General features: G+C 34.8%; 1 protein-coding gene across 1 annotated transcript; it reads right to left on the bottom strand.

Moving 5' to 3' along the window:
* Window positions 1–7,783: 7,783 nt before the first annotated feature.
* LOC130727838 (GDSL esterase/lipase EXL3-like) lies at window positions 7,784–12,734 on the bottom strand. The gene is made up of 5 exons (XM_057579096.1): window positions 12,365–12,734; window positions 9,072–9,202; window positions 8,690–8,923; window positions 8,229–8,484; window positions 7,784–8,112 (listed from the first exon to the last, which is right to left on the bottom strand). The coding sequence occupies exons 1-5, from the start codon at window positions 12,645–12,647 to the stop codon at window positions 7,922–7,924; spliced, it is 1,095 nt and encodes a 364-aa protein (XP_057435079.1). The 5' UTR covers window positions 12,648–12,734; the 3' UTR covers window positions 7,784–7,921.
* Between the last annotated feature and the right edge of the window lie 792 nt (window positions 12,735–13,526).

Genomic DNA, 13,526 nt, shown 5'->3' with positions numbered 1-13,526 from the left:
CGAAAAGAAATGTGACCATATATGATTAAGTATTGAGTGAATACCTGACTTGATCTTGAACTTGAACACTTACTGCAGGTTGGTCGACCCTCGACTTGGGAAATAACTTTAGAGGCTCTCAATTTGCAAATTCATTTCACGTTTGTCTTTTTTTCCGTTCGTCCTTGAAACAAAAAATTCCATGTGTCACGTTATCGAATGCGTTGGACGTTTAAAATATTTTAGTCAATTTAGTCCCTATGAACACTCAGTGCCGTGAAAACCACAAGACTAGTTCGTCACATGCCTAAGGCCCCAAAAATATTTTTTTTTTCCACTACCTATAGCTCATAAAAAAGAAATCCTCCCTTTTCCCAAAAATTAGCCAACAAAAAAGGGAAATTGCATCAATATCATTTTTTTCAAACTGACCATATCTTCATTAATATTATTTAATTTTTTTCCATTTATAACAAAAGAAATTAATTCCCCATTAACCTTCACTTTCAATTCTTTAGAATCCACACAAAAACGGTCATCTAAATGGATATAGATAGAGCCAAAATTTTGCGAAGAACGTAAAATTCATAGAAAACCTTTTATGAAAATATTATTAATGAGATCACACATTCACCTAAAAAAAAATTCACATTGAATATTTTTACACATATTAGATCAATAAATTAATTCTATTGAGACACAATTTGAACAAATTTTATGAGACTATTTTTTGTTTTTTATTTGATTCCAGAAAAATTAGATATTTAGTATGAATTCAAAAAATATTGCAATAATCTTAATTTTTTAAAGTGTAATGAATATTCTATTATTTATGGTTTTGATTTATTTTGAGAATTGAAAGTACTAAAAGAAGTGTTAACAAAAGAAATTAACACTCCGATAAATGGATTGAGTTTTATTAAAACTCTAGATTCCTTTACAAATGTATGTTTTTTTTTTATATGCTAAAGATGTATTAAAGGGAGTACAAGGGGTACTTCAGCCCATAATACATGAGATCAAGAAAGAAAAAGTAAAAAACAAAGTTTACAAAAATTGCAAGTAATCAAACAGCCAAAGCAATTGTGCAAGTACTAGGCCCAGTTTGGAAGAGCTTATTTGAGCTTATCTGACAGCATAAGCTCTTATATCAGTGTTTGGGAGAGCTTATGCAAACAGCTTATGGCAGGTAAGCTCTTATATCAGTGTTTGGGAGAGCTTATGCAAACAGCTTATGGCAGGGCCATAAGCTATTTTCAGCTTATTTTCATAAGCTAATCAGGATAGCTTATGAAAAACAGCTTATGCTTATATACAGCTTATTTTTAATTTATTTCAATAAATTTTTAAAAATAGCTTATGAATAAGCGCTTATGTCATAAGCGCTTATGACCATAAGTGCTTAATTAAGCTGTTTTTCCAAACAGGGCCCTAGTCTATCAGTCCCAAAGCCATCATGCTGGTATGTATCCATAATTGATGGTCCTTCCAAGATAGTTCCTAATCATAGCACAATAGGTGAGTTCCAACCTGCTCCAAAGCTACAACCAGCTACAGCGACGAGATACAGACAAAGGGGTTTTGCTTCCACTCAAACCAAGAGTAGGAAAAGCCCTTCACTTTTGCACGAATCCATCACCATGACTTCACTTGAACCAACTCTATGATGTGAGCCATATCCAGATCAACAATATTAGTGTTATTAAAGACAATCCTATTGCGCAGCATCCAAATTACCCATATTGTTGCCATCCAAATAGCTATCTCCCCTGAATTTTGGTTTTTGCTTAGCCCTGAAGATGCAAACTGCAACAGATGTACTCGTGGAGATGGTAGTTGTGCAGTACTGATACCCAGCCACATATAACATTCATACAATATCTTAATAGACACCGGGCATGAGAACAGCAAGTGTGAAGATGTACACACAGCGGACAAAGAGACTCCTCAAAGCCATTGATAACATGTCGTTTAAGTAAGTTGTCCCGCGTCTGAATGCGTCCCAATAGTAGCCTCCACGCAAAGGCTTTATTATTCAAGGGCAGTGGTGTTGTCCAAATTAATTTGAATGCATTGTCCGTCTCCTCCAGTGGTTGTCCCTGCAAAAAAAACATAAGAGAAGTTAACTGTATAAAGGCCTTCCCCCTCCAACCTCCAAATCCACTCATCTTTCTTATTTTCTATCAATTGTGCTCCCTGTATTACTGCCAACAATTCGTCCATCCACACCACCTCCCTACCCCTTAAACTACGTCTCCACCGGAAATTCCAACTCCAAACCCCACCATTCCACTGTCCCAGATCCGTGATGCAACAATACTTCTGTCTAGAGAGGTTGTAGAGCCTAGGAAATTGCAGCTCCAAAGGACCATTGCCAATCCAATTCTCGGACCAGAATTTAGTATCATTGCCTTGAAACACAGTTTTCTGCAAACCAGCTTCAAACCAGTTGATGCCCTCCCACATACACTATGATTTGATATCCCTCCACCATGATGACTCACCATACTTCCCCCTTCTAGCCTTGATCACACGACACCAATGGCTTTCGGGCTCGAGTAAAAACCTCCATTGCCACTTGCCAAGCAATGCCATATTGAATATGCGCCAATCTTTGAGTCCTAGGCCTCCTTGGTCCTTAGGCTTACATACCTCTGACCATTTAATCCAAGATATTTTACTATTCTCTTCCACACCTCCCCATAGAAACCTCCTCATAATACCAGTACAAACCTTAAGCACCCCAGCCGGGATCTTAAAGAATGAAAGAAAAAATAATGGCAACGATGACAATACACTTTGAATAAGACACACCCGGCCCTCAAAAGAAATATGCTTATGTTTCCATGACGGAAGTCTCCCTCTTAGCTTATTTACTATTGGATCCCATAAAGCTAAGCTACTTGACCTGCCACCCACCGGGATGCCTAAATAGATAAATGGTATGCTCATTATTTTACAGTGAAGAACAGCTGCAAACCTGGTCAAGTTGTCATTGTCCACCGCCACCCCTGTTATTTTGCTTTTATGAAAATTAACTTTGAGGCCTGAAATGAGTTCAAAGCATCTGAGTACACACTTTACCGTCATCACATTAGACATAATAGCCTTACCAATGAATATGGCATCATCTGCAAATTGAAGCATTGAAATATCCAATCCAGATTCCTCCCCAAAGTTAAATCCCTCAAATCTTCCCAAGCTCACCGCATTTCTGAAAAAGCCATTTAAACCTCCTGCTATTATTAGAAGAGGGTCCCCTTGGCGCAAACCTTTCCGCATTATGAACTCCTCACATGGGCTACCATTCACCAAGACAGACACAGTAGCGGAAGCCAAGCAATTCATAATCCAAGTGATCCATTTGTTACTAAACTGCATTCTCCTCATCATATACTCCAAGAATTCCCAAGAAACCGAGTCATACACCTTCTCATAGTCAACTTTAAAAAGCACAGTATATTGTTTCACTTTCTTCACTGCATGAATAATCTCATTGATCACCACTACGCTGTCAAGCATATTGCACCCTCCCAGAAATGCAAACCGGTTTTCATGAATCAGCTTGGCCAACACAAATTTAAGTCGAATAGCTAGTACCTTCGACACAACCTTATAGATGCACCCAATAAGAGAGATGGGTCTAAAATCATTGAGTCCCACCGGCAAATTCACCTTCGGAATCAAAACTATGAATGAAGCGTTGCTGCCCTTCGACCACAAACTCCGATGCCAAAAATCATCAAGTACTCTCAAGAAATCAGCCTTCACCTCATCCTTCACCTCATCCTCGTCAAACCGCCAGGCCTTGGGCTTTTATAACCTCCACAATCCCATACATCATCCTTCACCTTATCCTCGTCAAACCGCCAGGTCAAGAAATCATTATCTGATTGGGGCAACGAGCTAAAATTGACACCATCCAGATCTGGTCTCACCCAACTATGGGCTGCAAAACGCTTTTCAAAGAACTGTTTCACCTCGTTTTTTACAAGCGAAGGATCCTCCTCCCAATTCACATCCACCATTAGGCCAACTATAGAATTAGTTCGCCTCCTCCAATTAATTAATGAGTGAAAGTATCTAGTATTTTGATCACCATCTTTTAGCCATCGTGATCTCGATTTCTGACACAATAAAGACTCTTGGAGTTTCAAAACTGACCAAAAATCATCCAGCGGTAGCTTTCGGGAATCTGCCTCCTCAATCGACAAGCCTTTTTCCTCTTCCTTCGAATCCAGTTCATTTAATTTTAGTACAGCCGCATCTCTTCTAGCTCTCAAATCCCCAAACACCTCCTTATTCCACCATTTCAGCTTTACTTTCATTAATTTAAGCTTTTCTTTGAGGACATAAGCCCCCCAACCATCAATTTGATTCTCAGACCATGCTTCCACCACAAACTTCTCAAACCCCGGATGCTCAAACCAACAATTCAGCACACGGAATGGTTTCAGACCCCAATCTTGGGCAGCTGATCTTAACAGAAGTGGACAGTGGTCCGAGATATCACGATTGAGACCCAACAGCTCACAATTAGGCCAATGCATTAACCAATCAGAAGATACAAGGAATCTGTCAATTCTGCGTGCTTGTCCATTTGGACGATACCAAGTATACTTCCTACCTGCCATCGGAAGATCAATCAACTCCATCTCCTCTATAAAGCTGTTAAACTCAGTAATTTCCCTTCTTTGACACCCTGTACCTGCTGCAATTCCACTACGCTCCTCCTCCAGCCGTATAGAGTTAAAGTCCCCCCCCCACACACACACACCATGTTGACACTAGACATCGACCCTTCCATTCCAGCAGCTCCTGCCATAAGACCCTCAATTCTGCAGGAAGAGTAAACATTAACCACAACAGAGTCTTCCACCATATCACCCCATTTACCAAGCAAGCCAATAAACGCTGATCCTCTTACGCAGTCCTGGAGAAGAAAACTGCCTTGCTTCCACACACAAAGAAGGCCACCACCTCTGTTTATTGCTGGACTAGCTTGCCATTCAAACCCTAAGTCACCCCAAATATGATTACAAATTCTCAAATCCAGTACCTCCATCTTCTTTTCCTAGATTAGCAACATGTCAATTTGATGTTTAGCAATCAGCTCCCTAAGCACCCTCCTTTTACCACTGCTACCCAACCCCGTACATTAAATGAGATAGTCTTCACGATAAACAGTCAGCTCCCCTGTTTGGCTCGCCTCCCATAGACTCACCTGCCTCCAATGCGTCCCTTTGCTCCAAGGACACTAACCTTTTCACAATCTCCTCTTCATTCCCCTTTACAAATGTATGTATTGAAAAAAAATTATTGACAATCCTTGTAACGATTGCTACTGCTGAAAAAAGTTTTTCAAAATTAACATTGCTTAAATCATATCGAAAGTCAACAATATTACAAGATATATTGAATGAATTAGCTATTTTATCTATTGAAAGTGAAATGTTATAATTGTTTGATTATAAAATTCTGATAAATGATATTGCAACGACACAAAAAACTAGAAGATTAATATAAATAATTTGAGAATTTATATGATATATTAAGTATCTTTAAGTCCCAAATGATCTTCGCCTTATGCCCTCAAATTTCTATACACGGCCTTGATTTACTTCAAAACTCCATAATGCTCTTCTTTAAAAAAAACTGCCCAATCCATCTCTTCCCCTTGACTCCATGGACTCAACATTCTCCTTCCTTCAAACACTAAAACATAACCTTCAATCATGAAAACAGGGATAGTTGGAAGCTTCTCCTAGAAAACCTCCACATAGCACAAATCCATGGCATTGACCCATCTTAAGTGATAAAATATGAAATTATATTAGAATTACGGAGACCTAACTCAACGCAAAAGCTAGCTCAAGAGTTGAGGTTTGCACTAACATTTATAAGTGCTTGATTGGCCACATCTCTAGCCAATGTGAGACTCTAACTCACCCTGTCACACCCAGGATTGGACATTTGAAGCGTGGAATGAAACATGTGATCCAAATATGGGGAGTCCCACAACAAATGGATCTAGGATAGATTTTGATACCATATTAGAATTAGGGAGGCCTAACTCAACCCAGAAGCTAGCTCAAGAGTTGAGGTTTGCACTACCATTTATAAGCGTTTGATTGGCCATATCTCTAGCCAATGTGAGACTCTAACAAATTTTTATTTCACTTATCTTAAATATCATTGATCCACTTAAGACTAGGATTATTTAACCCAAACATTTCTCTAGAGTTATTTGGACAACTACTTATTTTATTTTATTTGTGTCCCCTTAACGGGCCGTGCTTGTCATAAGGTTTTTTTTAATGCATATATGTTTTTGGCTTGATCAAAGAGGGTGAAATGTTTTATCTCTCGTGTTGAAGAATTTCAAATACCAGATAAGTATAATATGAGTTAACTTTTGTCTCGATCTATAAAAAGAATTATTGAAGAGGGTATTACAAAGAGTATTTAAAAGAATGTATTGTCGGCATTTATTTTTATTGTTTATTTAACTAATAATCTTGTTATTGAGCAAAAATAAAAGTAAGTGGAAAAATCAATGACAATGAGACCCATCTACATCAGCTTAGCGGTTGTTGATGGTGTTTGCCATGCCAAGCCCCACCTCTCCCTAGAGCTTCAGAAATCGACAGAGAAGAGTCTCCAAGCTTGCTTAACCCATTATGCATTGTTGCTTAAGGTTATATGTATTATTTAATCGGAAAGAATATGGCCAATATTTGGGAGGACCGGCCCAACACTTGTTTTATATCTATTGTTTGTGTTCACTTTTATTATTGTTATTGGTGTCCGCAATAAAGTGGGTTTTGTATATGGGCTTGATGAACACACGAGTCACAGACCATGTAGTAGAATGTGAAGGTGTCTGAAATGATGGTAGATAAAATTTGAGTTTTGACCAAAAAAAATATTTGAGTTAAATTACTATAGATCTAGGTTAATAAATACTCCCTCCGTTCCAATTTGTTTGTTGTTTTAGCTTTTGCTAGGAATTTCAAAATGGTTGTTGTTTTATATATTCAATGCATTTTTTCCCATTTTCTTCCCTCTATACCCTTGTTGAATAATTAATTCAAAGTTTCTCAATAAACCAACCTTCCACTTAAATTAACTATCCCACTATCTCTATTAATTACTATCCTTATTTACGAAAATGTAAGTCATTAATCTGGTCAAGTTTCTCTCTTGGGTAACTCAAATTTTGAATTCACACTCTCTCTCTTATATTTTCAATGGGGAAGTGAGTGTGGAAAATGAGGAAGGAATGATTGACATGAATGAAAATAAATAGGGGTATTTTGGTGAAAATATTAATCTAATAATTAACTCTTAAACTGTGTGCAAATGCTAAAACAACAAACAAATTGGAACGGAGGAAGTAATATTTAAGATAAGTGATAAAATATGAAAATTTTAACTCATTTATTTAAATATCATTGACTCACCTAGGATCAGACTAAAGTGATATAACCTAAATTTTATGTAGGGTCATTTAAAAAACTCCTTATTCCATTACATAAGGTTTTATGTTTATGTTTATATGTTCTTTTTGTGATGGAAAAGGGGGAAATATGCAATTGGCTTGATCAAAGAGGGGGAAGGTTTTGTCTCCCTCTTGTTGAAGAATTTCAAATAGCAGTGTAATCAATTTATAAGAAGAACTATTGAAGAGAGTGTTGAAGAGAATGTCTAAAAAGTAAAAGAGTGTATTGTTGACTATTTTTTTGTTAGTAATTTAACTAGTAAATTTTTTTATTGAGCAAAAATATAATTAAGTGGAAAAATCTATGAGAATGAGACCCATTAACATTTATTATTGATATAAATAATAACACACACACACACAACTTGATACAACAACCTTCAATCCTTCAATGATATTTTATAATCAATTAAATAACATGCCATGGACAAACTTCAGGACTCAGAAAAGCCGATTCAAATATTTTTGCAGGACTTGGTCTATGAGCTTTCTATACACAACTTCGGTGGGATGATAACTATCCCAAAAAACGTATTGTGAAGCATCGGAACAAGAATCACCTAAAGGGTTGCATAAAATTGATACTTCTAGTAGTCCTGTGCCACAGCAACCTTTATCCGCAACTTTAAAGCCTGCAATTGATGAGAGCTTTAATAATTGAAGGAAACTTAACAACATCATTTGAAAATTATATAAATGCTTATTAGTTTGCTAGCTACTCAAAAGCAAGATTTGCATTAGGATTTACCATATTTTTGATAATTTACAATGATATCAAGTAGAGGGTTGTAAATGTCAATGTAAACGATTCTACTATTGGGCGAGTTGTGGTGAAGCGAGTCCAATTCCTTTGAGAGTTTGGAGTTGAATAATTTGGCTGCATCATTGTATTTCCCTGAGCACTCTCTGTGTATACCTCCAGCTAGAGTCCTCTGTGATGGCACACACCCAATCGGAGGTGCACTTATAACTCCGATTCTACGAGCTCCAAGTATATACAATTCCTTCACAAGGAAAAAATATCATTCGTAAATAGAGAAATATTATTTTAACACGTTGACTCAATTGTTAATTGACGTTAATTGAAGCAAACAAACAGTGAGGTGTATGGCTAATGAATAGTAAATCATTAAATTAACTTAATTTTATTAATCTTAAACATGAGTTTTAAAAATATGAAAAAAGAATGTAATTAAAAAAAGGGTATACCTTTACAAATTGAGAGGCTGAGTTGACCATGAGGTCAGTGTAAGCAGGAACATCATAATGTAATTGCCTTACACGAGCAATAAAATAGGTGTTGGCAATGTCATCACTTCCAGCTACCACAAGCATTAGACTGTTGGCTATGATGTAGTTTGTTCTGTTCTCTCCAACAATGTTCTTAAGCTTCCCTATGTATTCTTTGAACATATCAAGTTGATCGGACATTGATATCACTGACTGATTATTCATAATTACAATTATCAAGTTAGGAAAAAAATGATTAACAATTATTAAAGGACACATGTTAATCGGTGCATTAGTGCTGATACGATTGCACCTAAGTACATATTCGTACACACATAAGTAAAGCAAACATATTTATTACCGCTATTTTTGGCGTTAGAGGATCATATCCAGAGGCACCTGAAGCAAAGCTTACTCCAGTCAGAAGATCACTTGGTTTGAGATTTGGTTGCTTATAAGCTGGTAAAAGCTCCTTGATACCCAATTCTTCAGCTGAAATTCAAAATAATTAATTTTAATCCGAAAAAAAAGTATTTTGAATCCACTAATTATTCTTAGACCATTTATTGAAAAAATGATATGTGGAGAAATAAAGTCTATCCTTTTTAAAATATCATTATCATGATTTTAATCAGAGGGATGAGAAAAGATCTTTTGGTGGAATCACATAGGCAATAATAAAAAGGGAAACTTAACTTTTGCCAAGAAATATGTGATCTTCAATTATTTGATTTCTAATGAGGATAAATTTATAATTGCACTCAAGCCATCATTTTCATTTAGGTTGGGGAACTGCTCTCTTAAAATGAAAATAGTGACTCAGCATATTTGGATAGACAGTTAAAATATCCATTGTAGTATTTAGACCAACCACTTGTTGTTTTGCTATAAAAGAAAAATGGTTAGATTTGTGTTTTTACTTAACTCATACTCTAGAATATGAAATGTTCTTAAACAAATTCATATGTCCTGAAAAAGTATGTTATATTGAATAAACACAAAGAGTGGTAACCCATATACAAATAGAGAAGTAAATTGTCTCTGTTGTCATGGGGAAAGGGCTCTGTTTTATGGTGAAGAAAAAGAGGAAATGGTCAAGTTTGATGGTGAATGGGGAGAGGTTGGGTTTTTAAGTCTGGGAGAGGAGAACTCAGGTCTTGCTCAGTCCAATAGTCACATGTTAGCGGGGTCTTGATGTTAATTTGCAACAAATTCACATTATATGCAAAAAGGGCCTAGTAATCGTTCTAGCTTGAGTATCTGCTAAGTGTAGAAAACTCAGGCGCTGCTCTTATCTTTTTGCTTTAAATCTTTAATGCTGTAGGTGAACATCCTCTCATGCTAACCGACTCTGATTGAAATTGATTCGGACAAAAAATCAATTTGGAAAAGGAAAGGACAATTAGAAGGAGAGATTTGGGGAAGATGATGGAGAAAGTTTAGGTGCTGTAGTTAATGGTGATTGTGGAATGAGTGGTCTAAGTGGTTCACCGAAAATAATGGTGGGTGAGAACTGAGAAGTGGAGGAAGGGGAAAGGAAGAATTTTTTCTTAAAAAAAAACGAGGAAGATGAGAAATGAGATAATAAAAGTAACTAAATTGAGAAACAATTTCATGTGAGTAATGCTATATTCTCTTTAAAAAAATGATATATTCACGTTCAAAAAGTGATATCCTGTCCCTTCTAAATATAATATTCACACTTTAATTTCTCTCATTTTATTTTCACATTTTTTTTATCATTTTCTTTGCATTTCCTCACACATTATAAATCATATCACTAATTTTTCTTTTTTTCTTTTCTTATTCTTTACTTAATGTGAAGGACCGAAGGTTGAAGTGAATTGTCAAAACAACATTACATGCACCAAAATTATTAGGTAAAAAATTTAAATGAATGTCAAATAATTTTTATGATAAGATAGGAACTATTTTAAATCAAATAAAAATTTTAACGGACAATGACAAGAATTTTTTTAGAGACCATTTGAGATTCGAGTGTTTAAAATCATAGACTAATTAACTATTTAGTATTAAATGGTATGAAACGAAAGCAAATGTATTCTTGGTTCGAGTTGAAAACATTTGCACCATGATGAAGCTAATTTATGAGCGAGCAAAATGAAATGAGAGAAAATTTTAGTATAATAATTAGACAAAATACCCCTAATTTTAAAAATGTCACGCTAAAATATATGTCAAAAGCCCTTCGTGATGAATTGCAATAATGTTTTGTTAACAATTGCTTTCCATCTTCACTTTAGTGCATTTCAAAAAAAAAAATCTTCACTTTAGATGAGTATGAAGAGAAAAATGAGAAATGATTAGTATGATATGCGATGTACCAGGAAATGCAAAGAGTGATTAAAAAAATGTGTGGAAATAAAATTAAAGAAAAAATGAGGTGTGAATGAATCAGTACTCGATGAATTATCATGGCAACCAATTATTTATGCTAATTACAGATTATGTGTTATACAAACATGGACAACTATAATTGTGCTTGATTTCATTTTGTAAATTAAACTACTTCTATTGACAAAATTAGTCTCAATAAAAAGCATGAAAATAAAACTTTTGAAACATAAGTTATAGGTGTGGTTATTCATAAGTTTTTTATCACACAACTTATGTATTTTGGATAATTGGTTCGTGACATAGTATTAAAATATATATGTCTTTTACCTAATAATTTAAATTTTAGATAATTAATTTGTGATAATTTAAAAGCGTAATTAACACGTACTACGTTATTACAATACTATTTATATTTCTTTATAACTGTTCAAAAAGAAGGAACAAAAACCTACATTAAAAATGCAATCAATATTATTAAATTTAGAAAATAATATTTATACTTCAAATTTTAAAGGATATTCTTATCAAAATTTTGATTGTTTGCTGCAGCTCCATCGTGCAACATGTTAGAAAATAACTAATATGTATATATATTCTCACATTTGACTAATCTCAACCACTGGATAATAAAATTGATGGCTAAGAGTATGTTGGAGAGTTGCTGCATAGATAAATGGCGTAGAGGATCCAAAATTGTATATTATCACTCATAATTTATTCATTTCATAATTAAGAACATTATTGAGGACAAAAATTGAAACTGATTTAAAATTTTAAGTGCAGAAATAAATAGAATTTTTTTTTGTATGTCCACAGTTAAAATGAAAGTACAAAAAAGGCTCCTTATTTCTCCAACATTTCTTTGCAGATTGCAAGGAGATGAAAAGCTATTAATTGGACAATAGATGTTTTATTTCTCATCCCCGGCCCCCAATTTCTCCCAGACACATCACAATATCCACCCAAACTCCCTCCTCCCTAATTTCCACCTTACCAAGGGATGACTATATTGTAAATCTGTAATTGTATATATACTGTACTATTCAGTTCATGATACATTTTGGTTTTAATTTTTATTGATTAGAAAAATCCAAAGATCAATTTTTTTATCACAACAATGGTATATATATGTCATCAATACTATAAAACATATCTATCCAAAGGTGGTAGCCATACATCTCTTTTATCAATAAAAAAATTTAATGCAAGGAAGCTTATTCTTTTTAGTTTTTACTAGCCTATCAGAAAAAGTAAAGACAAAACATAACAGAAAAGAAAAGAAGAGGCAGTACGTACCAAGCAAGTCTGATGGAATTTTTCCATTGCAGAATCTACCAGTTGGGTTTCCTCCCTCAAAATCTTTACCATAAGGAGGAAAATTGCATTTGACCAGTGTTTTAATCTTGTTGTTGTTTCCGGGGTCTACAATTGAGTCGCCGAAAGCCATCACTGCAGGAACTTCAACATTTGGTGGCAGCTTCACCACAGCCTTCGTTCTGGATGTTAAAACTAACAACAATATGAAATGGAGTATTAAGGTAGTTGGAGAAACACCAGGGAGCTTCACAAACATAGCCATGGTGATCGAATTCTACTTTATGGGACTTCTTCACGAGTCAACTAGTAGTCCAGTGAAGAAGCAAAAGCTATTCACATTCTGTTTGAGACTTAGCTAACTAGTGTCAATTTATACACACACAACACAATATCAAGTCACTTTAGTCATTTATTGCACTAGAGTGATTGGTTTCAATAAGTACCGTTGATTTTTAAAAAGGATTTTGTATTTTGTAAGACTTAACAAAATAAGTAAGTAATTAGAAAATTAAAATAGATTAAAAGGGGCTCATGTTTTCCTTAAGTGCCTAATGTGGGATTCGACTTTGTTATCTACTAGTATTAAATATATGTCATGCACGACTAATATATAAAAAATAAAAATTTATAATAAAAATTTAAATTGTTGGATAACACCACATAAATAATTATTTAATATTATTTCTAACAATAAAAAGGGAGTGATAGAGAAAAAGTTAAATCTATATGAAGCGTTGGTGTTTTTTTTTGTTGTCTACCTCATAAGTGTTAATTTTCTAACCATTTGTTAGTGGTGACGGAGCACTAATAGTACCTTGACAATAGTTGGCACATTGATCATATTTGAATCATTAATGATATTTGGACAATTCATTTTTTTTATCTCTTTCTTTTATCTTGTATTACATCAAAAAAAAATTCTTCATTTCCTACTTTTGAGTATCTGTTGTGTGCACTATGCGTCTACCGATATTTTTCTATTTGGATCCTTACCTTATAGCTGCACCACTTAACTCAAACCCTTGGATCTCTGTTTATTTGGTAAGATCAACAACACTCAACAGTTTAGGTGTCTTAATGGATGAGTAGGTGCAAGTAATTTACCTTTTTATCTGAGTCATGGGCCAGGCTCAGTATGCGA

Source organism: Lotus japonicus, chromosome 1 (genome assembly GCF_012489685.1).
Source record: "Lotus japonicus ecotype B-129 chromosome 1, LjGifu_v1.2".
NCBI classification, from domain to species: Eukaryota; Viridiplantae; Streptophyta; class Magnoliopsida; order Fabales; family Fabaceae; genus Lotus; species Lotus japonicus.
The sequence above is the reverse complement of the archived record's forward strand: the minus strand, read 5'-3'. Positions and strand labels throughout refer to the sequence as shown.

Bases quoted from the DNA above. Each gene is read 5' to 3' on its own strand.
- LOC130727838 (XM_057579096.1), bottom strand. From the start codon at position 12,647: ATGGCTATGTTTGTGAAGCTCCCTGGTGTTTCTCCAACTACCTTAATA. The intron at 8,924-9,071 runs GTAATAAATATG...ATGAATAATCAG, and splicing joins CTCTAACGCCAAAAATAGCG to TCAGTGATATCAATGTCCGA. The intron at 8,485-8,689 runs GTATACCCTTTT...TTCCTTGTGAAG, and splicing joins CAGCCTCTCAATTTGTAAAG to GAATTGTATATACTTGGAGC.